The 24,157-nt window shown below is 47.4% G+C and overlaps 10 protein-coding genes across 10 annotated transcripts; 4 read left to right on the plus strand and 6 right to left on the minus strand.

The window, feature by feature from the left end:
• Positions 1-7: 7 nt before the first annotated feature.
• Positions 8-1,162, minus strand: F4813DRAFT_246562 (uncharacterized protein). The gene has a single exon (XM_049240088.1). The coding sequence runs from the start codon at positions 977-979 to the stop codon at positions 536-538; it is 444 nt and encodes a 147-aa protein (XP_049095773.1). The 5' UTR covers positions 980-1,162; the 3' UTR covers positions 8-535.
• A 600-nt stretch (positions 1,163-1,762) lies between these two features.
• On the plus strand, positions 1,763-2,763 carry F4813DRAFT_246540 (uncharacterized protein). The gene has a single exon (XM_049240085.1). The coding sequence runs from the start codon at positions 1,947-1,949 to the stop codon at positions 2,646-2,648; it is 702 nt and encodes a 233-aa protein (XP_049095774.1). The 5' UTR covers positions 1,763-1,946; the 3' UTR covers positions 2,649-2,763.
• Positions 2,764-3,495: 732 nt separating this feature from the next.
• F4813DRAFT_246558 (uncharacterized protein) lies at positions 3,496-5,024 on the plus strand. The gene has a single exon (XM_049240087.1). The coding sequence runs from the start codon at positions 3,766-3,768 to the stop codon at positions 4,906-4,908; it is 1,143 nt and encodes a 380-aa protein (XP_049095775.1). The 5' UTR covers positions 3,496-3,765; the 3' UTR covers positions 4,909-5,024.
• On the minus strand, positions 5,025-5,871 carry F4813DRAFT_246575 (uncharacterized protein). Its single transcript, XM_049240089.1, has one exon. It carries the CDS (start codon positions 5,769-5,771, stop codon positions 5,142-5,144), a length of 630 nt encoding a protein of 209 aa, XP_049095776.1. The 5' UTR covers positions 5,772-5,871; the 3' UTR covers positions 5,025-5,141.
• On the minus strand, positions 5,278-6,835 carry F4813DRAFT_246543 (uncharacterized protein). Its single transcript, XM_049240086.1, has one exon. The coding sequence runs from the start codon at positions 6,672-6,674 to the stop codon at positions 5,919-5,921; it is 756 nt and encodes a 251-aa protein (XP_049095777.1). The 5' UTR covers positions 6,675-6,835; the 3' UTR covers positions 5,278-5,918.
• A 541-nt stretch (positions 6,836-7,376) lies between these two features.
• F4813DRAFT_373536 (malate dehydrogenase-like protein) lies at positions 7,377-9,050 on the plus strand. The gene is made up of 3 exons (XM_049244825.1): positions 7,377-7,672; positions 7,751-7,868; positions 7,977-9,050. Exons 1-3 carry the CDS (start codon positions 7,607-7,609, stop codon positions 8,813-8,815), a joined length of 1,023 nt encoding a protein of 340 aa, XP_049095778.1. The 5' UTR covers positions 7,377-7,606; the 3' UTR covers positions 8,816-9,050.
• F4813DRAFT_373538 (UPF0052-domain-containing protein) lies at positions 9,051-11,071 on the minus strand. The gene is made up of 4 exons (XM_049244826.1): positions 10,622-11,071; positions 10,513-10,530; positions 10,145-10,427; positions 9,051-10,061 (listed from the first exon to the last, which is right to left on the minus strand). The coding sequence occupies exons 1-4, from the start codon at positions 10,794-10,796 to the stop codon at positions 9,146-9,148; spliced, it is 1,392 nt and encodes a 463-aa protein (XP_049095779.1). The 5' UTR covers positions 10,797-11,071; the 3' UTR covers positions 9,051-9,145.
• A 96-nt stretch (positions 11,072-11,167) lies between these two features.
• On the minus strand, positions 11,168-15,679 carry F4813DRAFT_373539 (uncharacterized protein). Its single transcript, XM_049244827.1, has 3 exons — positions 15,112-15,679; positions 11,979-15,049; positions 11,168-11,926 (listed from the first exon to the last, which is right to left on the minus strand). Exons 1-3 carry the CDS (start codon positions 15,463-15,465, stop codon positions 11,386-11,388), a joined length of 3,966 nt encoding a protein of 1,321 aa, XP_049095780.1. The 5' UTR covers positions 15,466-15,679; the 3' UTR covers positions 11,168-11,385.
• Positions 15,680-16,465: 786 nt separating this feature from the next.
• Positions 16,466-19,238, minus strand: F4813DRAFT_393400 (Six-hairpin glycosidase; the record flags this gene model as incomplete). Its single annotated transcript, XM_049247419.1, has 3 exons — positions 16,466-17,289; positions 17,410-17,943; positions 18,014-19,238. The coding sequence occupies 3 exons, from the start codon at positions 19,236-19,238 to the stop codon at positions 16,466-16,468; spliced, it is 2,583 nt and encodes an 860-aa protein (XP_049095781.1).
• A 1,144-nt stretch (positions 19,239-20,382) lies between these two features.
• On the plus strand, positions 20,383-22,333 carry F4813DRAFT_373543 (zf-C2HC5-domain-containing protein). The gene has a single exon (XM_049244828.1). It carries the CDS (start codon positions 20,707-20,709, stop codon positions 22,285-22,287), a length of 1,581 nt encoding a protein of 526 aa, XP_049095782.1. The 5' UTR covers positions 20,383-20,706; the 3' UTR covers positions 22,288-22,333.
• The last annotated feature ends 1,824 nt before the right edge of the window (positions 22,334-24,157 follow it).

The raw sequence follows: 24,157 nt of genomic DNA on the forward strand, positions 1-24,157 counted from the left end.
AATAGCGATATTATTATGACGACATTGTCATTACCAACAATTCTATTGTCAACATGGCTTATAAAAACTTTTAAACAAATACGACAACTTCAACTCTGAACCATCGGATGATTTATAAAAAGCAGCCAAAATAATACACAACACGCTTAAAACATCAACTCAATCTGTATTATCGCTACATACCTACCTGGGTAGGTATGGGCACTTGAGGTATTTAATCATTTACATAATTAAACGCCTGAGACCCATACAAGCGAAACTATTCAAACATGAAAACAAGACGAGGAGTAAATAAAAACAAAATAAAAAAGAAACAAACCGTTTAAACATTAGAAACATGTCCGTAACATGATTCCGAACTCCTGGCTCTTAACTCCCCTTAATTTTTATCGGGGTTTCTCTTTTTTTTTTCCCTTTTTTTTTTCTTTTTCTTTTTTTCTCTTTATAAATTCATAAAGTCGCAAGCCTGTAAGCCCACAAGCCCATAAATAAACCAAATCATAACGGCCATGCATCATACATCATAACTACTTGCTTATAGAGACCATCCACAGTCTCGAGCAGTTTTATCTTGTTTTCTTCGGAGGTATCTTGAACGTAACTGAGACGGCCAAAGCGCTACCACCTTATCGAACTCCGCTTCAGCGTCCACCTCGACTCCGGCAAACACGCGGACTCGGTGTTCAGCGCAGTAAGGAAACAACTCCAATTTCCCGTTTTCTAGGATGGAGTTACATTCTTGGCAAAGAGCATTGCGCTGCTCCTCGCTGAGCTTGTCGCAACATTTCGGTAACACGACGCGTCCCCTACACTTCTTACGATCCATAGCCCTGCGAGCGTCCGGACAAAAAGTCAACCATTCGTATTTCTCGAGCAGCTTCTCACTGCAGCTTCTGCCTCGCTCCGCGCAATATCTGTACTCGCTACCTCTCCAGGCAAGACACCCGCAGGAAAACGTGGTAACGGCAAAGTAACACATCTTGGTGTAATATTCGTAAAGTCTTTGGTACAAGGTTTACAACTTACTCGGATGTGCTCTGGACACGGCTCGCTTGGTCGAAATAACACAAAAGAATTGTTTCGAATGCTTTGAGTTGAGGAATAGAGAGAACATAGAAGCTCCCACGCCACTTTAATACCAGATCATACGAAACATATTATCACCTCCTTTATACGAATCGCCTACTTGTTACCTATCTGTTGCTTATCCAGCTCAATGATTAAGTAAACAATTTCATTCCTCGGAGAACAATCTCATCTACGAAACACGAACCCCATATATATATGTAGGTGTGTTGGCTGCACACGTCACTGCTGTCTTCTAACGGCTTTACTGTTATGCTGTTCTAGATCAGTCCAGCTCTATTTAGTTTCGTTACTTGACTAAAACGTGCCCCATGGTAACTCTTGTGGCTAGGAAGTTGTTCTGTCCTGTATAATAGGCATTTCAAACACACGAATCTGGATTCTGAAATGTCTCCACCAGAGCTAACGATTTCTTTACGACTTAAACCATCGTTTATGTTATATACCCGAGAGCTTTTTCTAACAGATTCCTGCTGCATCATTATGTACATATATAAGACCTTCCAAGAACTGCCGCCTAATATCGGGGGCCTTCCTAGCAGCTAGACTAATGCACGCTGGTCGTATATTCGAAAGGCAGCTGCGTTGTATACCTACAGGCTATATCAACGGTAAAGCCAATAGGGAAGTTGATGGGAAATCATAACTCGGCTCTGAACCTAATATATCAGGGAACACCTAGTAGGAGTTCAGATGCGAACTTCAAATCTCTAACGTAAACCCCTTCTTCCGACTTCAATTCTCTTTATCGACTCTTTACTGCCACAATAGTATCTACACACATAAAGTTTTTGTCTCTACAAATATCAAGCAGTAGCCTAGGTTAGGGCGATTGTTTTATTTGGTCACTCGTTTTAATCATGGCTTCCGAAACAGCGTTGACGTTCGGCGTCGAGCTAGAGTTTATGGTTACTGTCAACCACAGCTATTATAGAAACCAAGCAGCACTATGGGCAATGGCAGAACTTTTCTTGAGAAATCTGAAGAATCTGGCAACCTCCTTGCCTTGTGCCTGTATCACGGCTAAACTGAACAAATCTAAGGGCCAAGGCTATCGGAGTGACTATCCGGCTCCCCATAAAGTGCCGATAGAAAAGAAGGAGTGGAGGGATCATTATTGCTTCTCCGAGGACGTAACCATTTATCCAAACTTCAAAGAAGAAATGAAATTAGAAGCAGAAAAAAAACGCGCGGTTGGCTTGGAGGTTTCCACACGCGCCCTTGACTTTGATAGGCAAGGATGTCCTGAGTTGAAAACTGCTTTCGCGGCCCTCCGTAATGGCGGCGAACTCACGAATAAGGATATTGCTGAAGAGTTCAAACCCTCGACTCACAGCACAGCTGGACTCCACGTCCATGTCGGCGTCAAAGATGGACTCAGCCTAGAGACAGCCAGACAGGCAGCTGTTCTCGGCTGGCTTTTAGAGCCATGCCTCTTTTCCCTCTGCAATGCTGATCGGGGAATGAATTGGCACCATGCACCAATCCGAAAACAATCCATGTTATCACGACGCCCATCGACATCTGGTCACGACGATATGGGGGTACCTGATTCCCTCTAGGATAGCCTTGCTTCAGCCTCCAGAAACGTCAATACAGAATTAGCACATACAACAATTCTAACAGTATCCATCCCCCAAACCTTCTCAGATGAGGACATAATACGGATCAAGACAATCCTTACGGCAGGGGATATGAACACGCTTTCAGCAATTTTGTCTGGTACCTTAGTGGACCCGTCAACCCAGCGGTTAGCCCTGGCTATTTGCGAGCGGGAAAATGATCATACCACTATCGAGTTTCGCCATTTTCAGAGTACGATGGACTACGAACTTGCTTGGAAGTGGATTCGTATCGTAACGAGCCTTGTTCAGGTAGCTTCGAAGCCAGCATCTGAATTCGACCATAAGTTGCAGTTGATCGCAAACGAATATCAGAGAATGGATGATAAGTGGAGGCTGCACACATGGGGAAAAACCTTTGGATAGGACACAATAGAACCCTGGTTAAACAGTTGGGAATGGATGCTCCCAATTCTAGATCTCCAAGATGACCTCCCGTTCTGGCACGATTATGTTGCCCGTCTTCCTAGGAGAAACGAACAATCTTGGGGAGATGTGATTCCAGTAGTCGGCTAGATCAAGCAATAGGTGCAGAGCGTCATATTATATAACTACATAGCGTTATAGCAGTTACTTTTCGTATTGGTAATTCACATGGACAGGTAGACTTAGTTACTCTAACTTTCTTCTCTTTGAACCCTAGTATCCCGCCGGCGTTGGGTTCTTTGGGGACAAAGGGAACAAGAAGATTAGCCAACAATAAGCGACAGATAACATTGTTATATTTAGCTTAGGCATTGTATTAAACCCATATCTAGCTCATGCAGGCTACACAATGAAGTGTTATATTCTAAATGGCTATGCAGTCAACTAAGTCCTTGTTCTTCTTACACCAATCTCATCCAACAATGCCGAGCTTCGAAGATAAAACCATGTCCATCGCCAGCCCCTAAGTTTTATATAGTTCAACCCCATAGTAAACCCTGGTCGCAGAAGACATAAAAGCCTAGGCGACTAAAACAAGCACAGAGCGTCTATAACTAATAGAGGTAGACCAGTCAATATACATACCCAGCTAATAAAGACACATTACGGGCAAGCCGGCTTGCTAACCGAGATGTCGATCCCACTACCATCAACCTCATCCTTCTACTCAGCTAACGCTCCGATGGCAAGTCTCTGGCCTGCCGGGAAGGGCGCCGCGGAAAACCCGCAACATACGGGCGTTAGCTGCCAATTTATAACCTTCTATCATACATGCGGGTGCAGATCGAACAAAGACTCCGTTTACCTCTGTAGCACTGATGCATGCCAGCACACGAAATCAACCGTGCTGTTAGGGGAGCTTCCATTCGCATGTGGATCGTACCCGGGACGATCAGCAGTGTGCAGTGTTGAAGACCCAGCTAAAAGGGAGTTTGTCAGAGAAGTAGACACAGCAGACAGACTCGATAAGCTGTTGGTTCTCCCAGATTGTACCAAGGCTGACATTGATATTCTAATACCGCGGTTTCAACATCCAAATTGGCATGAACATATCTACAGGCACTACCAGCAAATGCGAACCCAGAGCAGCATCATATCTCGTCCACAACTTTCTCCAAGCAATGATCGGGATGTCAAGAAAAGAGACGTCAACATCGAAGAGGTTGTGCAAAGACTCCTATATAAATACAAGGTACAAGAGGAGGAGTATAGAGAAGACATGGTGGAAAGATTCGTAGAGGAACAGCAGCAGCGGCAGCTCAATTACCAGCCATCAGAAGATACGTCAATTTACCAAGAGGAAAATACGAGGTTAAATACTCCTTCAGTAAGTAGTCACCGGGGTAGCGTTGATTACACCAAGAGCCTTGAGAACGACGATCTAGATAATGCGATTTACTATGATGAGATCGCCGATGCCGTCATGTTCAACTTCGAAGACGATACTGGGGGCTCTGTATATGGTCTCGAGATAAGCTACGCTAACCATTCAGCTGCAGTAGAAAGCGCAGAGGACATGTATTACGAGGAACATCCCCAGAGCAGTTATTATCAGGACATTGCCCCTGACTTGGAGACCCCTAATACACCCAGGTATTGCGACGACGGATTCAGCGGTGCGGATGATATTACGGATGATTTCATTGATTTCCTTGCCGAAAAAGAGAAAGAGAAGGAGGAGGAGAAGAAAAAGGAGGAGGAGGAGGAGAAAAGGCTCCAGGGGGGAAGCCCGGTGATGAGAAAGATTTGGTCGTACTTTAGAGGGTCCTCTTGACCCGATAGAGTTCTTAGTTTAAAAGGGGCTAGTCATCTGGAATTCATGGGGATCTGGAGTTATAGAGTCATTGTAATTGGAAAAGAAGAAGAAGAAATGGTTTCAGTAGACGTATTCGCATTGTCATTATCATTTTTGCCACCTTTATAAGTATCGATTTTTAAAACAATGCTATAGCAATATCTAATTAAGGCTTAGTATCATGGACCTACTGTATCCTAAACAAATCCATATCATCTCATAAAACGTATGTGAAGCGACCAAAGCGGCTTATTCGAGTCGGATCGTTCCTCTGCAGCACCTACCCATTCCTCCACAATCTTATACGCGAACTCATTATCACAATTCTGCACCGCGGCTTCGTAATCCCTCCGGTGTTTCTGGTTGCAAAAGATATCAAACCATTCCTGGCATCTCTGCATCATCTCACCAATAAAAACCTGGCGAAGTAGGGTTAGATGATGTTGTCTGAGCTTTATGTCGTACCTCCGAACTTCCTCGTCGATATCCAAGTGCGCTCGAGTGACACTATAAGGAGTCAGCGGCTCAAGAGGCCTATCCCACGACTGATGCAAAAAGGCTGGAAATTGGCAAGCTTCATATAGAGGGAGGCATGAAACACACGACCAACCGATAATACCCATGAGTACACCGTTCTCGTCAACAAGAATGTTGTCAAGAGAAATGTCATCATGACAAAGCATCGTTGGTTCATATGGCTTATTGGTCTTGTCGATAGTCTCTATGTCCTCCTCGTCAGTTGACTCATCCTCGTAGGCTGGTTGCACGCTATCGTTGGAAGGTCTAGGAGCTGTGAAGAACTTGTCTTCTAGTTCTCGGAGACGGTCGATGAGATTTAGCATACTAGATATGGTCTTACGATGGTCTTCATCGGTTGCCTCATCTAGTCTTAATCGAAGCTCCGCAGAAATAAGACGGAGGCGGCATTTCGTCCATTTGAATGCGGTACGGAAAGGCGTCACGTGATGACGTATGCTGGCGCGCTCACCCTAGAAGAGCGCCATCGAGGCCATTTTGCCCACGGGAGGTTGTAGGCCAGACTGATGCGATTCCAAAGGGTATATGTTGCCAATCCCTCTGAATTGTCTTGCAAAGGAAATAGCGGCATATTCGGCAATTTGCTTGACGATGCGTTCCTTGGCGCCCTGGGTGATGGATTCCCAGCATTGAAAAAGGGGCATCCCATCTATACGATCCATCAAGATCCACTCGAAGCCTATAGGGTTGTCCCGTGAGGAATCGTAGTGGCGAACTTTAGGGACGGGTAGACGAGTACTTTCGTCGACCCACCGTAATGTTGCAACCTCGCTTTCTGTCATAGATTTAGGACATACCGGTAGAGATATCTTCAAGATGAGGTGTATCCCTTCGTACGAGACGCGGTATATTTTACTATACAGTCCATTCCAGTGATGCTGAACTACGTACTCCTTATCTGGGCCAACGACTTTCTGGAGGGTTAGGATAATAGAGTCAATTGTCGGTTCAACAGTCCATTCAGGTCTTACAGAAAAAGAACCATCGTCTCTGGTCCACTGGAGACCGTATGCTGGGTCATCTTGGTGAGGAGGAATATCGGCAGAGTCCAAGAGGCCATCTTTGTCGCCGTCGTCATTAATTGATTCGAGAGGGTCTCCAAACAAGGAATCTATGTCTTGCGGGAGAGCGCGGTCTCGCTCCTCATGCTCCGAAACGCCACCCCAGAGTAGGAGGTCCTCTGGTATCTCGCCAATGTTAGGCTGCATCTTGAATCAGCTTGAGTGAAGTTTTATAAGTATTGGAGTACGCGGTATATGGGGAATGCAAAAAGGTTATGCCTAGTAAGAAGGGTTTAAGGTTAAGACGGTCCGGGTTGAAACCAACGAATTCATAAGGTATATGCCTTTCCTAGGCTGACTTCTCGCTCAATACTGTAGATGATTCTTTGATATATCACGAAGAAAGAAATGTAATTGATGTTGTTGAAGAATCGCTAGTTACCTTAGTAGACTGCCTAAGGTGGTTATGCTAATCACTAGCATCGGGTAAGAGAAGGATCATGTTTAAACCTCCGAGAAAGTTTTTTTTTATGTTAACTGATATTTATTTTGAAACTTCTTGTTGTTGTAATAGTGAGTGTTGTAGAGAGCGGATAGTGAAGGCGGTCCGCGTTTGTTGGAGGTAGGTACCTCTGATACTATGTACATGAAGAGCAAGTACTTCGCGGCGTTCCTTACACTTTTCTTTGCGGTATACAAAGTACCTCGAATGGTAAAACACCGAGTTTTCGCCGGTCCAGTTAGGCCGTTTTCTTCGATATACTAAGATGCATCAAGGTTAGTAAGGTATCTGCATACAATATGGAAGGACGTAAGGTAAGGTAGGAGGAACGGATATTTGTACTACCCCGGTAATACCCGGGCCGACAGTGGAAGCAGGTATGTTTCTAATGTTCCTTCCCCAGAATCTTACGGTCGGTTGATCGGCGAAAAAAGGATGTTCGCACGCATTTTCCTTCTTTAACTCCTACGCTTTTTTTTCTCTCAACTTATTCACCTCAACCTACTCACTCTACCATACCTCTCCTCTTCGACTTTGCGTGCTCTTGGTTTTATAATCACCTTCTCCTTCTCGTCTTTTCTCTATTACATATCGTAATAGACATAGTTGACATATTTAGATCACATATAAGTTGAAAATGGTTCTCGCACGAGCTGTTTTCGGTGGTGTTCAACGCCGAGCTTTCTCAGTCTCGGCGCGAAACGTAAGTAACCTTTTATAGACCTCAATTATAAACGAGTGTTCTATCCGGGGAGTCAATGACTAACCTGCTTCTCTCTAGCTCTCCAAGGTCACCGTTCTTGGTGCTGCCGGTGGTATCGGCCAGCCGCTCTCTCTTCTATTGAAACTCAACCCCAGAGTAACTGAGCTTGCTCTCTACGATATCCGCGGCGCTCCTGGTACGCTCTATTCTCCAATTGGCGGATACATGGCCGTAGAACTTGATTCTAGCTATCCCGCCATGTCCGGATAAATTTATACCCAGCTAACATGTAATTAACTCACAGGTGTTGCTGCCGATGTCTCCCACATCAACACGAAGAGTACCGTCAAGGGCTATGACCCCAGCCCCACCGGCCTTGCCAACGCCTTAAAGGGCAGTGACATCGTCCTCATCCCCGCTGGTGTCCCCCGAAAGCCCGGCATGACCCGTGACGATCTCTTCAACACCAACGCTTCCATTGTCCGCGATCTTGCCAAGGCCGCCGCCGAGTCTTGTCCGGAAGCCAACCTTCTTATCATCTCCAACCCTGTCAACTCCACCGTCCCCATCTGCGCCGAGGTTTTCAAGGCCCGTGGTGTCTACAACCCCAAGCGTCTCTTCGGTGTTACCACCCTCGACGTCGTTCGCGCCAGCCGGTTCGTCAGCGAGATTAAGAACAGTGACCCTAAGGACGAGAATATCACCGTCGTTGGTGGTCACTCCGGTGTCACTATCGTCCCTCTCTTCAGCCAGAGCGGCCACCCCGACCTGACCTCCAACGACGAGCTCGTGAAGCGCGTCCAATTTGGTGGTGACGAGGTTGTCAAGGCTAAGGACGGTGCCGGTTCCGCTACTTTGTCCATGGCTATGGCTGGTGCTCGCATGGCCGAGTCCCTTCTCCGCGCGTCCCAAGGCGAGAAGGGCGTCATCGAGCCCACCTTCGTCGACAGCCCCCTCTACAAGGACCAAGGCATTGAATTCTTCGCCTCAAGAGTCGAGCTCGGCCCCAACGGCGTTGAGAGGATCCTTCCCGTCGGCGAGGTAGACGCCAACGAGAAGAAGCTCCTAGAGGCGTGCTTAGGCGACCTCAAGAAGAACATCGAGAAGGGTGTTGCCTTTGTCGCCTCCAACCCTCCTAAATAAATAACAGCAATCTAGATGGCTAGAACTCGGCGTTAGTTAACGTGCGTACAAATAATCACGAAGGAGAAGCAAAGTCGAGGGGTATGCTTGAATGATGTAGACTATGTTTGGTCATATGCTCTCATATGCACCCGCGGCTGACTTAACCCCCGCTACTTGTCTCATGGGAAAACGCGATAGACTTAGTACCTAGAAATGTACGATAGTAAATGATAAAGATATGATATCACGATATCCCCCCTCGTATTACAGGCTCGAATAAGAAGACGCTCGGTGTGATATATATACAATTCCGGCGTCATATGCACAGTATAGCAAATACAAGCGCGTTCACTGGCCACTGGTATTTCTACGACTCCTCGCCATCTCAGGTTTGCCTATCACGGCTTCGAGGGTTCTCGCCAAGCCTGCTTCGTCATACTTGAGCATACCGTCTGACCTCCTCCCGTAAACCCGGATACAGTCTATACCTAGGGCAGCTAGTTCTTCCTTGTTGACCTTGGGCACACCTTTGCCTTCGAGATAAATCAAGTGTGTGACATACCTACTCACCTCCCCTTTACCCTTACTTTTCTCCTCACCAACAGCGAAATCTCCCTGACTCTGCGCAGCCGCCTGCGCAATAGCTCTAACAAAATCAGTCGCCGTCAGCGGCTCCGCACTCGGTCCCGTCTCCCGGTCTACGCTTGAATTCAGAATCAACACTTTATACCGGACTCCCGGATCCGCGAGCACAGCCCCCACCCCGCGCAGCACCAAACTAGGCACAATAGACGTGTACAGACTGCCAATGCTATAAATTACAGCGCCGGCGCGACGCACAGCATCCAGGACCTTAGGGTTCGCAAGAGGCCAGATCTCGTGCCCGTACGGGTTAATATACCAAATTCTCTCGATACGCGCGGGCAAGTCTTCCTCGTCGGCCTTGCTAAAGTTAATGTACTGCTTGCGAAGGGTCGGCAGCGAACCGGGCAATGTGGCGTCCTCGATGCGATCGTGCTCATCCATTTCCCGGCGCAGGTGCTGCTGCTGCGGGAGCTGCTCGTCGTCGGGTAGGGAGGTAGGCGCTGAGGGGTGCGAGATGGAGTTCTGCCCCGTGATGTAGGTGCCGTCGGCTAGGCCTGCTGAGATATGGTGCGTGAAGTTGCTATTGATGGCCGGGAGGGCGGATACAGTAGGTGCGATGCTGCAAATTGTGGAGAGGAGGTAGATGGCTGATTCGAGGGAACCGGTGAAGACGCGGCCTCTGGATGAGGTGTTAATATGATAACACACACATGCATATATATTATAGGTACAATACGAATAAGAAACCATATGCAAACATACCCAGTCAAAAACAGATTCCCAATACTAGCCTTGGAGAAATTAAACACGGAACTGGGCCGCGCCCTTTTGACTATCTCCAAGTTGACGAGGTTGAATACAGACCGGATGAGCTCACGTTTCTCGCTCGAGATGTTGGTCCAGAGCTTGGCTCGGCCCTCGACTATATCTAGCCATTGCAGCCGCGCTTGCGTTGGATCAGACGAGAGCCTGTAGTTGAACAGCTCCTTAAGCGATGCTCGCTCTGCGTCTGTTTCCGATCCGGGGATTAGACGCACAAGACGACCTGGAAGAGGTGCGCGATGGAGATATCAGCTAAAGAAAGTCCATGTTTCCTAGTGCTGGTTATATAAGTGAGGTGTATTACTCACTGCGAATATCACCAATACCTATTCATTATCATTAGCTTCATAGGCAAAAACGCATGGACCAGAAGAAAAGGGGGCTAGTGAAATGAGATGCTATATAAGGAATATATACCAGGACCACCGAATACACGGATCAGCTCCGACGAGCTTCCTCCATTGTCGCTTATAGGTATGACGTAGCTAAGCCAGCAATTCCGGCTCTCTCTAATACTCTCAAACACATCGACGAGGCTATTAGTCGCAGTTCCGCCTCCGAAGACAACAATGCCTCTGGGGCGTGTGTCCATGATATACGTACGCTAAGTGAAAGGTGATGATCTAAGTTCGATCCAAGGTAACAAAGACGCTTTTCTTTGTTTACAACAGAAATTACACGCAGTGTCACGCTACCAGTTCGATGATGAGGGAACGAAAGGGGGGCATCTATAACATGATGGTCTCGTCTTGTAAGCGATCGGAATGTCCAAATTAAGTTAAAGCCATATCCATGCCGATTACTAACGACTAAAAATTGTAGACTCGTATGCCGTATGCATGTAATTGTCCTTTGAAGACGAAAAGAGGAACCGGCAAAAAAGAAGGGGAAGGAAAAAAAGGAGCCGAGGCAGTCATCGAATGGAATATACCTCGACCGTTCCTCCCGAAGTTTGCCCGGTCCCATACTATACGGTATCATGGTATGTATTACGGTATTACAGCATTATGGTATCATCACTTAAACAGCACGCCTTTAATTACGATACCGCTGAACAAGAAAATAGGTGGGTTGATCTATGGAACCAACGTCTTTTCTATATGTCTACCATGTCATATCTATGCATTAAACATCCCACCCGTCCCTTATATAGAACCGAAATGCTTTCTGCACATGAAGCATTACCTCGCAGCGCGGGCAGCTTGTGTCGCCTCTCGGAGTTTCTGCTTTCGTTCCTCCAACTTCCTCTCAAAAGCTGCTACCTTCTCTGCTTGCTTCTTCTCCTCCTCGGCGTCCTTCAGCGCCTTCTCTGCCTCCTTTCTTACCCTCTCACGCTCGTTCTGCTCTGGCCGGCGTATCGCGATGTCACGAGGACGGAAGTCGCTAAAAAGCCGCTTGAGGATCACTTCGATGATATAACAAGCAGCATAGTCGATAACCATAACCGCAGTCATCGTGGTCTTAAATTCATCCGTAAATTTCACAAGCTTCATCTGCTCGTTGAGTTCCGGGAAGAATTCCGTCGAGCAGGCGAACGCAATACCAGTAACCGAGATGATACCCCAATACATACCTCGGTTCTCAGACAGAGACTCCCTGAATGGCCGGCCCTGATAATTGACTGCAAACGTAGAGATCTGCTGGATCAGTTGCAGAAGGTACACGGCACTGTTTAGTAGTGACGGCGTGAACTCGGCCTCGAGATCAACCATTTCGGATCGGCTATAACACTGTTAGCAGGAAATTCTAAGAGTAATGATTTGCAACGACTTACGGTTCCAGCCTGTCGCAGAATCGGGCGATATAGATGAGCGTAGTAATATGAATAGCAAATTGGCCGAGAATCGAGCCGATGATATAAAAGTTGAATATGTTGGGCTGTGGTCTCTCCTTGGACAGTCCCTCGACAGATTTCGCGCGGGAAATCGAAAGGAAACAGACGCTCATGAGCATTCCACTAATAGTAATCTGCCCGTCGCCAAACTTGATACCCTCAAGATAAAGAACGCTAAGACTATAAGCACTAATGAGACAGTTGAGAGCCAAGATCTTATACATCTGAATTGTGGCGACTAGGGTGCAACGGCCTTGTCGAATGATGTTGGGGACAGCAATGACATTTCGTAACTTGCTAGTAAAAGGCGCAGCGACTGATGCATCACCTAGCTTGAGAGTAGGCGGCTCATCATCACCCAATTCCTGCTCCATCATCGCGGTCGTCATCTTGTCAGCGAAGCCGGCGGCCTTGTTAGCCACTTCTTGTTGCCTAGATGCTCTCGGGTCTTGGTTCAGTAGCTGCCGAGCTCCTGGGCTAGTTACGGTCTCGATGTTTGTGCCATTTAGCTTCGCAAGTTCTTCGACAGTAACACCTCGCTTCTGCGCTTCTCGCTCCATCGCCTTTTCGTAGTGAGGGTTAGAGGGGCCAGGAGGATAAAGATGAGCAATGATGGGCGGAACAGGAGGCGCGGGCTGATTGAATCGTTTCATGAGGTCGATCTGCTTCTGGTAGAGCTCCTTCATCTTGGTGTTGCGGGAATGCTCTGCGATCCTTGTCAAGTCTTCTTGTGTACCATTGAGAAGAGCGATACCGATGTGAGCCTGTTTTAAGGCTCCAACATCATTGGTTCCATCGCCAGCCATCAGTGTAAAATAACCCATATCCTTTAATCCCAAGAGAATTTCTTCCTTTTGCTTTGGAGACACGCGAGCATAAACCCAAGTATGACGGAGGAGCGATCGCCAGGCAGCTTTATTATCCTTAAACTTAGCCAGTGCATATCCAGTAACACAGATGTCCCTCGACTTGATGATTTCAGGGTCAATCGGCTTCGACGCATCTACCTCGACATTGATCTTATCATCAACACTACGCCAGACTAACTTCTCCCCTCCGTAATTTTGCTCTGGGGCGTCTAGAATGAGAACTTCGCGGTCAACAATCTCGACCTCTCTGGCGACATGCACAGCTGTGAGTGGATTATCTCCCGTAATCATGACGACACGATGGCTGCTCTCATTCAACATTTGCACAGCTTGCTTCGCATCATCCTTCAGAGGACACTGAAGAACTAGGAACCCGGCAAAAGTAAGGTCAGCCTCGACTTGCTCACGCTTCAGATCGTTGATTTTGCCGGAGCCAAGCTCGCTATCATATGTTAATTGTTTGTAAGCAAGAGCAAGCACTCGGGAACCACGTCGAGTAAAGTACTTGAAGGTCTCTTCATAATCCTTGGGGATAGAAACAAGCATCCTCATTATAGTTTCCGGAGCGCCCTTCACACCTACGAAAGTACCGCGCACCTTATTGCCAGTCTTAGAATCAACAGCATTAACTGTGGCGACGGAGCTCTGGCGTTTCAGAGCAGATGAAAATTGGAAGCGGCGCTTGATTTGAACAGCGCCTGAAGTACCCCCTGCGGCCGTGACGGCAGGCTTCGCAGCGAGAGTATCGTTTTTGCCTAGACCCCAACCGAGAGCCGCGAGTGTGGCCTTTTCCATAGGATCACCCACAATTTCGCCGTCTTCAAGCTTAACAAGAGCGTGGGCACTAGCTAGCACGAGGGTTGTTTCCATTCCAGCATTCTTGACAGAGGTTAAATGACTATGAGCACCATCAGATTCGCGAGGGGTATCTGTGCCACTGTGGCCAAGTCCAAGTCCCGCAATGCCTTCGACGACCAGGTCCTCGCCGGTTAGGGTACCAGTCTTGTCAAAGCATGCTATATCAATACGGCCGGCGAAGGGGATACGGAAAGGTTCAGTACAGAAGATAGCAAACTTAGCCAGGGCTGCCAGACTAGTATTTACTGCCAAGCTAAGTTCCATGGGAAGCTCAGGAGGCACGACGCTAGTGACGATCAAAACACAGTCGAGAAGCAACTTTGATCTCTTGCGATCTTTCTTGACACCCTCGTCCCAAACATACCACGAAGCGGCCACCGCAAAGATGAGGAGAAAGAGGATGAAGAATAAAGCTTCGGCATTGTTCGCAGAAACACGCTCCGTCGAGTAAATCATAGTGCGAACCAGACTACCCTGCGACGTCTCGAAGCCAGTTTTCATCACGATGGCCATAGCGCCATTGTCAGGAGGCGGGGGAACACCTGAAGCGAGCTTAGGCTTCTCTTCGTCGGGGTTGCCATGCGTAATTTGCAGGACTTTGGTGCCACCCCAGAGGAAAGCATTTTTATCTAGTCCCTCGGTGTCGATAGAAGCATCGACGGGTCTAAGTTGAATCGAATCCTTCAATAACGGTGTGCTCTCCCCCGAGAGCATAGCTTCGTTAACGATAGCTGTGCCCTCGACCAAAAGCATATCACACGCAACACCGCTATCCTCTTTAGTTCGCCCAACGGAAACGAGGTCTCCCGGAAGCAGCTTGTCGCTCTCGAGCTCAGTCCATTTGCCCAATCGGTACACCCACATATCGTACGGCTTAATACTCATGCCTCGAAATTCAACCAGGGTACGCTGTCGTTGCCAGACTACCGTGCTCTCGAATGCGACAAGCATAAATAGGGTAAATAGAGAATAGTACCAGTACTCATCCAGCATCCAGAGACCAACGCAGAAAATTTGGAAAACGAAGAAAGGAGCAACGGCATGCTCTCGAAAGAGCTCAGTGAAGGTAGGAACGGGAATATCAAAAGTATTAGAGCCATAGTATTGCTCGAGCTTAGTGAGTTCCGCTCGAGAAGAGATACCCGTCGATTTCTGAAACTTCCCGATCTTAGGCTTAGGCTCAGCGTCGATCTCGTAGGTCAAGGTACTGAAGGATTTCTTCGCGGGGTCATAGAGAAAACGGCGCTTCTGAAATAGAAAAGACAGATTTGTCTTGTCGCCGACCTAGAACGAGCAAGGCGGTTAGCAAGAGTAAAGGGACTGGTATAAAGGGAGAAAGCGTATACCTCATCGCGAATAAGTTTGCAGATGTCGGCTGAGCCGGCATTGGCGATGGGGATGACCATGATCAGTTGCGCATCTTCGATCCTGCTTGCTTTCCTCGCAGTAAAAAGAGCCTTAAGATTGACGCTCCAGTTGGTGCTAAGCCAGACCAAACTCTGCAGAGTAATAATGGCGCCACACCAGACGAAAGTCCACTCAGATGAACCAATGTGTTTGGCGTATAGCTCGGGGGTGTAGAAATAGCGGGCGAATATAGGCCATATTATGGCAAAGGGTGCGACATATGTGTGAAGATAGAGGGGAAGCGGCTTGAGCAACTCAGCGCCCTGAATCTGGGAATTGTCGACGAGAGCCATTATAACACCGGGCCTCTCGGTGATCCCATAAGTCTAGGAGACTTAAGAGACCCAAGAAATATATAAACCGTAGTCACTCTTCTCCCTCGTAATCAATCGTGCGCCGGCGGTCAGGGCGGATAGAACAGCGCTAACACGTCCAACGTTGAGTGGACAAAAAAAAAAAAAAAAGAGTAAAAGTAGAGGGAGACTATTTCGAATAGAAATTGTTGAACTCGAAAATCGAGATGACGTGTGGCAACTATCGCTTATGACAAGTGTTGGCAACTGATTGAGTGCCTTGAGGTATGTAGTTACTTGACCTAACTTAACATGGGCTATGTATGTACTTCGTACCTTTCTCATCGTTTCACAAACCACATATGCATGTTTAAGTTACCCGTTGCTGCTACATGCACTGTATATACAAGGTTTCTGCAGGGTTGTGGCTCCTTCGCTTTAGCGCACAGACATGCGAATGTACCTAGCTGAAAGTGAAAGTACCCAGGGCTATTACCTAGGTCCTTAATCCAGCACAATCCACAATGTACCTTACCTCATGTACCTAAGTATACTCAAACAATTTATACCTACCTAGGTATTTTATCATTTCCAATTGACACGTTTGAATTAACGAGACATGTACCTAATCTCCCTGCCATCCGGCTCCATTAGCAACATCTCCTCACCATTTTCGATGATGATGGCTTCGGCATCAATCTTGATTAGTTAGGTACCTAGTCATCTGGTACAGGATCGAGCTTTTCTTCGTCGAAGCTAAGCGCACGAAGCTCGTGCAGCCTTCATTCATGATTCGTGAGAGGTAGCCTAACATAAAATAAATGTGCAAGAGTTCCAAACGCCAGTTCCCTGTTGAGTAGACTATCTATTTAGTCCAGCAGTTAGTTAATTATGAGTTGGCAGTCGCGTAAGTATCGGCGTTATAACCAGACAAATACAATTTAGGGCGCGTTATAGAACAACAATAAATAAATGATCAATTGTACTTCTATCAACAATATTAGAACAGGCTCAAAGTCTCCAGCCTTACACCTTCATCCTCCGAGCCTCCCCTCAAGCTAACATAGTTCTTTCCAGAAGCCAATACTATCGTTGCTGTAGTATTGACGTATTTTCCTTTGCTAGGAAGAAGATCCAGGCTCGTCTGTGACACCTGATTAACTTCAACACCTAGCCCTACCGTCGTATTACCAGAATTAGAGTATGTGAGTATCAGAGAGGTCTGACCACCACTGGACACGATTCCGGAAAAGGCTACATTGCTGTCCGTACCCAGTCCTCCAACAACAGCCCCATTTGCTGTAGCGGTTGAGCTGTTATCAAAGACGACGCGCGTGTCTTTCCCAGTAAGGTAAGCATCAACTGCGTGGTAGGTTGGGCCAAGGATGGGCGGCGTCCAAACCTCCAGTTCGCAGATACCGACCCAGAGGTGGGATGCCTTCCGATACAGGTTAACGGCTAGGAACTGTGTCTCGGTTTGATCAAAGGTTACTTCGTTACGGTCATTAGGCAATAAACTGGAGGTATCATTGACCATAGCTAACAGTCCGGAGGATCCGTATACCTCTATACGAGCCGGCACATCTACGCCTCCTCCTCTTACGACGTCTGAAAACAACGCGAGTGTGACAGAAGATATATTTCTAGGTCGAGCAAATGTAACTGTAAGTGTATCATTTCGATTTGGTGATCCGTAGTTTGTCCATCGATTGTCGGGGATCGAGTCGTAGAACAGAACACCGTCAATAGCCTTGAATTGAAAGTCGCCGGAATTGGTGTACGTCGCAGTAGCCATCGGGTACTGACCAGGCCCGGTAGGATTAGCTGTATCTATTAGCTAATGGTTTTAACTTGGATTATGTAGAAAAGCCCAGGTTGGGTTTAAAATTTAAGGAAACAACTCAGTACGGGAGGTAGAGGCATAGTAAAATTATCAATACGAACCTGCAATGTTAATCAAGGCATCAGCTGGTAATATTGGTGGGGGGATGCGTATCGTAGCATGCTTCTCAGCGCCGTTATATACCTCCTTACCGTCAACAAAAACAGTCAAACCATGTCCAACATTGTATCTTGATCCATATTTGTCATATAGTATGGTTACGAGGTGTCCATGATATGACAGATTTTCGAGAGCAAAGTAAGTCCAATTCTTTGGAATAATAGGTGAAATTTTGAGTGTGTTGTCTTGCTGCGGTATGATCCCGAGCAGGCCAGTTATGACATCGTCATTGTTAGTCGAGTGATCGTAATGCTCTGAGTGGTTCCAACTGTCGGCGCTCCAAGTATCCAGAAAGGGATAGTGAGATTCTGCAACATAAGGATGGCCGTCTTTCTGTTGGGTTCCCGCATATGTGTGAAGATACTGCAAGTACTGCTCAGCGGTAACATTTGTAGTTCCAGAGCGATATATTGCTGCCAGTGACTTCAAGGTATGACCTGTCGAATACGGCCATGACATACCATTCCAGTAACAACCTACAAGACAGTTAGTAAATTGCAAGATACTTCATCAGGAGCTATAATTTCGAGTTGAGCTTCAGCGTACAGTAATCATCTGGTCTAGTAGCCATGAACCATGGGTCTCGTATCTCCAGTGTTGTTGGACCGTAAGGAGCTAAGAACCCTTCCGGGTCAAACATAGCATCGATAGCCGGCTGTGCATACGACTTATTCAGGCCAATGCCGAATCGATATGGGAATAGGCCGACTTGCTCCCTTCCGGTAAGCCGTGTCAAATTAGGATTATTGGGTCGAATAATGTCCATGAAGAACTGTTGCTCGGGAGCCCACATCCTCTTATACATAGCCTCCTCGAGGCTGTCGGCCATAATGGAAAACTGAGCCTCCCTAAACCCATCGCGGGCAAGATTGGCAGCCCGGGCTATTGCCCTAGCGTTTGCCACCATATAGGCGTTATGGCTAGGCCTGAAGGTGTCAGGGCCGTCCTTCCTTAGAGTCCAATCAGTCCCATTAGGGTCAGCAATAAAGCCCGGCAGGGATAGTTCTTGCGCGTCCCAAACTGGCTGGTAGTAGTATAAGCCGGCTGCCCCGTCATAGACTTGATCCCATTCATGCCATATGCGAATCAAGTCATCGAGCTGGGCAGCGAGAAAATGGGTGTCTCCGGTCACCATAGCACGGCGGCTCGCGGCGTCGAGGATCCATTGGGTGTACTGCAGCGCGTCGGCTGGCCCACGGGTATAGAGATGGATATAGTCATCACCATAGAAGGTATCTCTCAACCATCTTGACTCGTCAATCTGGTGCCCAGCCGCGGCATCGATAGAACCGAAAGCCTTAGCGTAGCCAACTGGTTGGACGAACTCGGTACACATATAACCTGTTCCAGCCCTGATGTAGCGAAGATTACGTTGGATAGATGTCCACCTGTAATAGTAAACATCCTGGATAAGCGAATCGGGGATATCGATGAAAGGGATATTATGTCTCAGGAATGATTTGCCCGCGAATGCGCTGATAGGCGTCTCATGATCTAAGAACGAGGTACCCTTGACATCTCCAAGCTCATGCCGAGGAGGCACTCGCTGCTGTACGAGGAGAGTATAAGCGAGCACACAAAAAAACCCAATCACCGAGATAAGAGCGGATACTTTGAGGAGGAGGTAATCAGCATCGGACGGCCCGCCGTCCTGTTTTCTCCTCAGTGGATTCCCCTTGCTGTAATATAGAGGCAACGAATCAACATGTTCCTTGAGGTTGGCGCTCTTGGAATCGGTCGATTCAAAGGTGTTATAAGACTGCCGCGTCATTTTTGCGAACAATAGATCTTATTAGGTGAACTCTAGCTTGGGTGACGCAGGTACCAAGGTAGGGTTACCTTGCGATGTGACCTATCGAAGCTGCATGGATTGGGGTAATACCAATTTGATACCAACAACAACAACAACAGCAATATCCGGCCGATTGGACACGATGTATATCGTGTAAGTATTAACGTACTATTAACATATATGGATACCCATGAAGGTAGGGCTGCAGGCGGTATAAATGGTATAGGTAGGTAATGCTGGCGAAGGCTTCGGTAAAGATAACGGTGAGAAACGGCAGACACCGGCAAGCGACGGGCCTGCGGCGTCACTGAATCTAGGGGGATTTCTCCACAATCAGATCCCCGCAATGACTAAGATGTCGGGAACAACCTTATATACCGAGTTATGTCGTACCGGATTAGTGAGACAAGTACTGGAGTTGTAAGTATTAAACGTGAACAGTATCTACCTAATTCATAGTTATTAGTATTTTACTTCATTGTGTATGAAATATATGAAAGTCCAACCAACCTCCCCAAAATTGATATAGAAAGATCTGCGTGGGCTGAACCAATTTTGTGTTAATTTCCTGACGATCATCCTTGAATTGTTTAATAGGGATATTAACGCCATCTTTATGTAGATTTCCCCGCCTAAGATCCCCCTCATACTCACTACCTAAGTAGGTAGGTCGTTGAGGAGAGACTCATGTGGCCGGAGGAGGAAATAGTCATGCGCATAACGTCATGGGCATGACCCCCTCCGCATGTCTAGGAAATATGGTCAACGCCAACCCCGGATAGCTTGTGATAGGTCAATAACTAGGTCTCTCACCTTGAAATTCGACGACAGCCATCATGACCTAGGTCAGATAGATCTTTAAGGTTTCCAGTACTGCTTCATGTCCCCTCAGAATCCGATTTCGGTAGGCTTTTGGAGAACTAGCCGGGACATTATCAATAGTATAGACAAATCTAGAGCGTTCCCGGGTTGAGACGTGACCGAGAAGAGTGTTACATTGTTCCAGAACTAACACGATGTTCAGATAGATACCCTCATCGTCTGACTACTTTCCTTTTCTGTAGGTAAACATTATTATTGTTAGATATAATGATTTGCTATTAATGGGCTGTCAAAGACGCTTGCACATATGTCTATAGATAAGCCGACAAGTAAAGAAGTAAAGGTTGTCTAAGACAACTTTTTAATTGGGGTTGTAAAAGTTGACAGCTGGGTTCAGTTGCCAGACCTTAGGTACCTAGGTACTAACCTATCTGTAGGTACGTTGATACATTAGTACAATCAGTACATTGTACGTCGGCATCGGCGTCGGCGTGTGTCATCTCTACTTCCAAATATTTGAACCATTTTCGACTTCGGCATATCACATTATATCTAACCCAGCAAACGGTCTCATTCCAATCGGATTTCGTATTTCCAGCTCGTTTTCAGTTTACCTCAAGCTGTTATGTCAGTATTTCAACTATCAAAGCTATTACCTCTACCTGAGGGTGAACTGAAGCAAGTCATAGACTATGCGGCTACGCTCTCTAAGCCAGACGCCGCCGAGCATTTTCGGAATCTACTCGGCGAATCGCCTGAATCTATTGATTTTATAGCTTCTTTTAATTCCAAGAGACAAGACCCCACAGCTTCAACTACATCGTCAGGCAGGTCTTCCTCACATATCGAACCTGTGCCGAAGCCGACGAGAACATCTAAAAAGCCAAGGACTCAACAATTGCATGCTCTCGCTCCACGTCAAATCATCAACCTCGGCCCTGCACCAGGAACCGCATATAACAAGAATGTCGAGAGCGACTACATCACTCAGCGTCCCAGCCCGGCCGCAACTTCAGCCGGATCTGGGTCCGGAAAGAAGCCTCCGCCCCAGAAATCCGCAACTCCTCCTCCGCCAAAGCTACCTCCCTCTGCCGCGGGTCAGCTGATATCAGATGTCCGGAAGCCCAAGCCAAAGTCAATGCCTGCTTCACGGTCTTCAACGCCGGCTCCGAAAACCAAAGTCCACATCTCTGGTGGTACCGCTATGCATGGCGCATCTACAGCTTTATCAGACTTAGACAACGCCATTCGCCTTCTTGAAACGGTTACAAATCCTACTCTGGGAACAGACGACTCCGCTCGGAAATGCAACTGCGTCGCTGCTAGGCATCCCTTGCTGGCTGCCGCACCGAACTGCATGAATTGTGGGAAGGTCGTATGCGTAAAAGAGGGCCTCGGGCCTTGCACGTTCTGCGGCACGCCGCTTCTGAACCCAGCCGAGATACAGTTAATGATACGGGAACTGCGTGATGAGCGGGGCCGAGAGAAAATGGCCGCCAACCGCGAAGCTAACAAGAAGGCCGACGTGTCGAGGACCCCTGCTCCTTTCTCAAAACCTAAGGAAGTCACCAGCGAGACTAGTGAAGCACAAGCGAAGGCTCTAGAGCATCGAGATCGTTTGCTAGGGTTTCAGGCTCAGAATGCACGTCGAACGACTGTCCGGGACGAGGCCGCTGATTTCGATGTCAGCGGGGCTATGACAGGATTTGGCGGTAATATCTGGGCCACGCCCGAGGAGAGAGCTCGGGAGTTAAAACGCCAGCAGAAAGTTTTAAGAGAGATAGAATGGAATGCTCGACCAGACTATGAAAAACGACGGCAAGTTGTCAGCATCGACGTAGTAGGTGGCAAGGTAGTTAGGAAGATGGCAGCCGTTGAGCGACCAAGGAGCCCTGAAGACGACATACAGACCGGTACGACCATACAGGAGGTCAATAACACCAACCGCGACAATACGAGCAGGGGAGGCGGAACTGGAGGAGCTTTCAGCAAGAATCCATTGTTAGGCTCGCTCATTAAGCCAGTTTTTGACGCCAAGGGCAAGGGAACTAAGCTAGAAGGTCGTGATCTTAAGACTACTCGGTGGAGGAGAGTACAAGATGATCTAGACGACAACGAGGCCGTCATTATTGATGGTGGGGCGTATGGAGGGAGATCCGGTCAAGAAACGGCTCGTGCCGCTATAGATGAACCTGCTTGCGGTTGATGTAGGCCCTGATTAAAAAAAAAAAAAAAAAAAAAAAAAAAAAAAAGTAACTAATGAAGGTAGTATCCAAATGATCACACCACAGTCAAGTTCGGCTAGGGTATTATAGTGTCGTGTAAAGGAATGTCAAATATCTTCATTGGTATAGTATCACCTCGAACGACCATTGCTACGCCTAGCTTGAGAAACGAAGACTAGTCCATATATGGATCCGTGACCATATTTCCATTGGTATCTCCCTAGCCTCATCAATCCGTTTCCGTCAACCCAAACATTTTACCTCCTTAGAGGCTTGCTAGGCAGTACGTCCAAGTGACATTTCCTTCTACTACTCACAGCTGAAGCTGGTATGTGCTTGAGCTTGGCCTTAAGAAACCAGCAGTCGCCATGCATCTATAGAACGATCGGCGTAACGATACAAAATGTACTGAGTGGTATTAGAATTATAGTTCCTTCCTCCTAACGGGTGTTATCGACAATGCCGTCTGCGTCAAAGTCGTCATGATTACGCTACAACCGCGTCCCGGGGCAATGATAGAAACTTAAGCTGCAACTTTCTCCGACTCTTTGCTCTCGACGATACCGTTCTCGGTAGTACCATTCTCGGTAGTGCCATTCTCAGTAGCGGTGCCGTTCACCTTAGGTACCGCGGCCGCCTTCAACTGCTTAACTTGCTCCTCAAGACTCTCAACCTTTTCTGTGGCTTCCTTCTTCTCGGACTCCAAGCGAGCGACATCAGCTTGAGCGTCTTCTAGCTTGGTGTTCAGATCGGACTGAGTCTTCTCATCTTCCTGCTTTTCGGACTGGAGCTCGCTGATCTTGGTCTCGAGGGCATTCTTCTCCTATTAGTATTAAAGTTAGCTTGAATTATGTCCAGAAAAAAAAAGACTCAGAAACGTGAGAGTTGGCCTACAGATTGAGCTTCCTTAAGGTCTTCTTCAACCTTGGCAGCCTTGGTATTAACCTCCTCGACATTAGCTTTCAGGCTAGTGATTTCTTCCGATTGTTCATCATGCTGCTTCTGCAAATACTCTCGTTCGTTCTGGACGGATTCCAGCTTTTCCTGCAACTCGGCTGCTTCTTGCTTTTGCTTTTCGAGCGTGGCAGCTTGCTCGTCGTGTTGTGCTTGCAACTTCTCATGTTCATCCTTCGTAGCTTTAATCTTGTCTTGTAACTCAGCAGCTTCTTGAATTTGCTTTTCAAGTGTAGCAGATTGCTCGTCATGTTGTGCTTGCAACTTCTCACGTTCACCCTCGGTGACTGTGATCTTGTCTTGTAACTCAGCAGCTTCTTGCTTCGCCTTCTCAAGCTCGGCGGCTTGGACCTCAAGCTGCTTTTGTAGTGTCTCGGTTTCCTCCTGGGTCGATTTTAATTTACTCTCTAGTTCGCTTGCCTCTTTCTGGGTACTCTCAAGCTCGGCCGCATGCTCTGCCTTCAGCTTGTTCTGGCTCTCTTCCAGAGCAGCAATGTTTTGCTGCAGCGTTTCTGCATCGATACGCAGTTGCCCTACTTCGGCTTCGTGAGCTTGCTCAAGCAACTGTGTCTTTTCTTCAGCATCGGCTAAGCTCTTCTTAGCGTCTTCTACTTCCTTGGTAAGACTGTCGTATTCCCCCTGCAAGGATTCGTGCTTTTGCTTCCATTCGGCCAAAATCCTCTCCGCCTCAGCAGCCTTCTCACCAGACTCTGTCTGTAACTGACCATGGGCTTGTTGCAAGTCATCATGTTTCTGCTGCGTTTCAGCCAAAGTCTTCTTTGCTAAGGCAATCTCCTCGTCGGATTCCTTCTTGAGTTGATCGTGAGTTTGCTCGAGGGCCTTGAGCTCGTTTAGCGATTTTGTGAGACTCTCCTCTAGTTCATCTCGGCGAGTCTT

The sequence above is a fragment of the Daldinia decipiens genome (genome assembly GCF_022478715.1).
Source record: "Daldinia decipiens strain CBS 113046 unplaced genomic scaffold F4813scaffold_43, whole genome shotgun sequence".
Taxonomy (NCBI): domain Eukaryota; kingdom Fungi; phylum Ascomycota; class Sordariomycetes; order Xylariales; family Hypoxylaceae; genus Daldinia; species Daldinia decipiens.

Coding starts and splice junctions, on each gene's coding strand:
- F4813DRAFT_246562 (XM_049240088.1), bottom strand. CDS start 979: ATGTGTTACTTTGCCGTTACCACGTTTTCCTGCGGGTGTCTTGCCTGG.
- F4813DRAFT_246540 (XM_049240085.1), top strand. CDS start 1,947: ATGGCTTCCGAAACAGCGTTGACGTTCGGCGTCGAGCTAGAGTTTATG.
- F4813DRAFT_246558 (XM_049240087.1), top strand. CDS start 3,766: ATGTCGATCCCACTACCATCAACCTCATCCTTCTACTCAGCTAACGCT.
- F4813DRAFT_246575 (XM_049240089.1), bottom strand. CDS start 5,771: ATGCTAAATCTCATCGACCGTCTCCGAGAACTAGAAGACAAGTTCTTC.
- F4813DRAFT_246543 (XM_049240086.1), bottom strand. CDS start 6,674: ATGCAGCCTAACATTGGCGAGATACCAGAGGACCTCCTACTCTGGGGT.
- F4813DRAFT_373536 (XM_049244825.1), top strand. CDS start 7,607: ATGGTTCTCGCACGAGCTGTTTTCGGTGGTGTTCAACGCCGAGCTTTC. Junction 7,673..7,750: donor TCTCAGTCTCGGCGCGAAAC/GTAAGTAACCTT, acceptor GCTTCTCTCTAG/CTCTCCAAGGTCACCGTTCT. Junction 7,869..7,976: donor CGATATCCGCGGCGCTCCTG/GTACGCTCTATT, acceptor ATTAACTCACAG/GTGTTGCTGCCGATGTCTCC.
- F4813DRAFT_373538 (XM_049244826.1), bottom strand. CDS start 10,796: ATGGACACACGCCCCAGAGGCATTGTTGTCTTCGGAGGCGGAACTGCG. Junction 10,062..10,144: donor GGGAATCTGTTTTTGACTGG/GTATGTTTGCAT, acceptor CACCTCATCCAG/AGGCCGCGTCTTCACCGGTT.
- F4813DRAFT_373539 (XM_049244827.1), bottom strand. CDS start 15,465: ATGGCTCTCGTCGACAATTCCCAGATTCAGGGCGCTGAGTTGCTCAAG. Junction 15,050..15,111: donor GCAAACTTATTCGCGATGAG/GTATACGCTTTC, acceptor TGCTCGTTCTAG/GTCGGCGACAAGACAAATCT. Junction 11,927..11,978: donor TTCTGCGACAGGCTGGAACC/GTAAGTCGTTGC, acceptor ACAGTGTTATAG/CCGATCCGAAATGGTTGATC.
- F4813DRAFT_373543 (XM_049244828.1), top strand. CDS start 20,707: ATGTCAGTATTTCAACTATCAAAGCTATTACCTCTACCTGAGGGTGAA.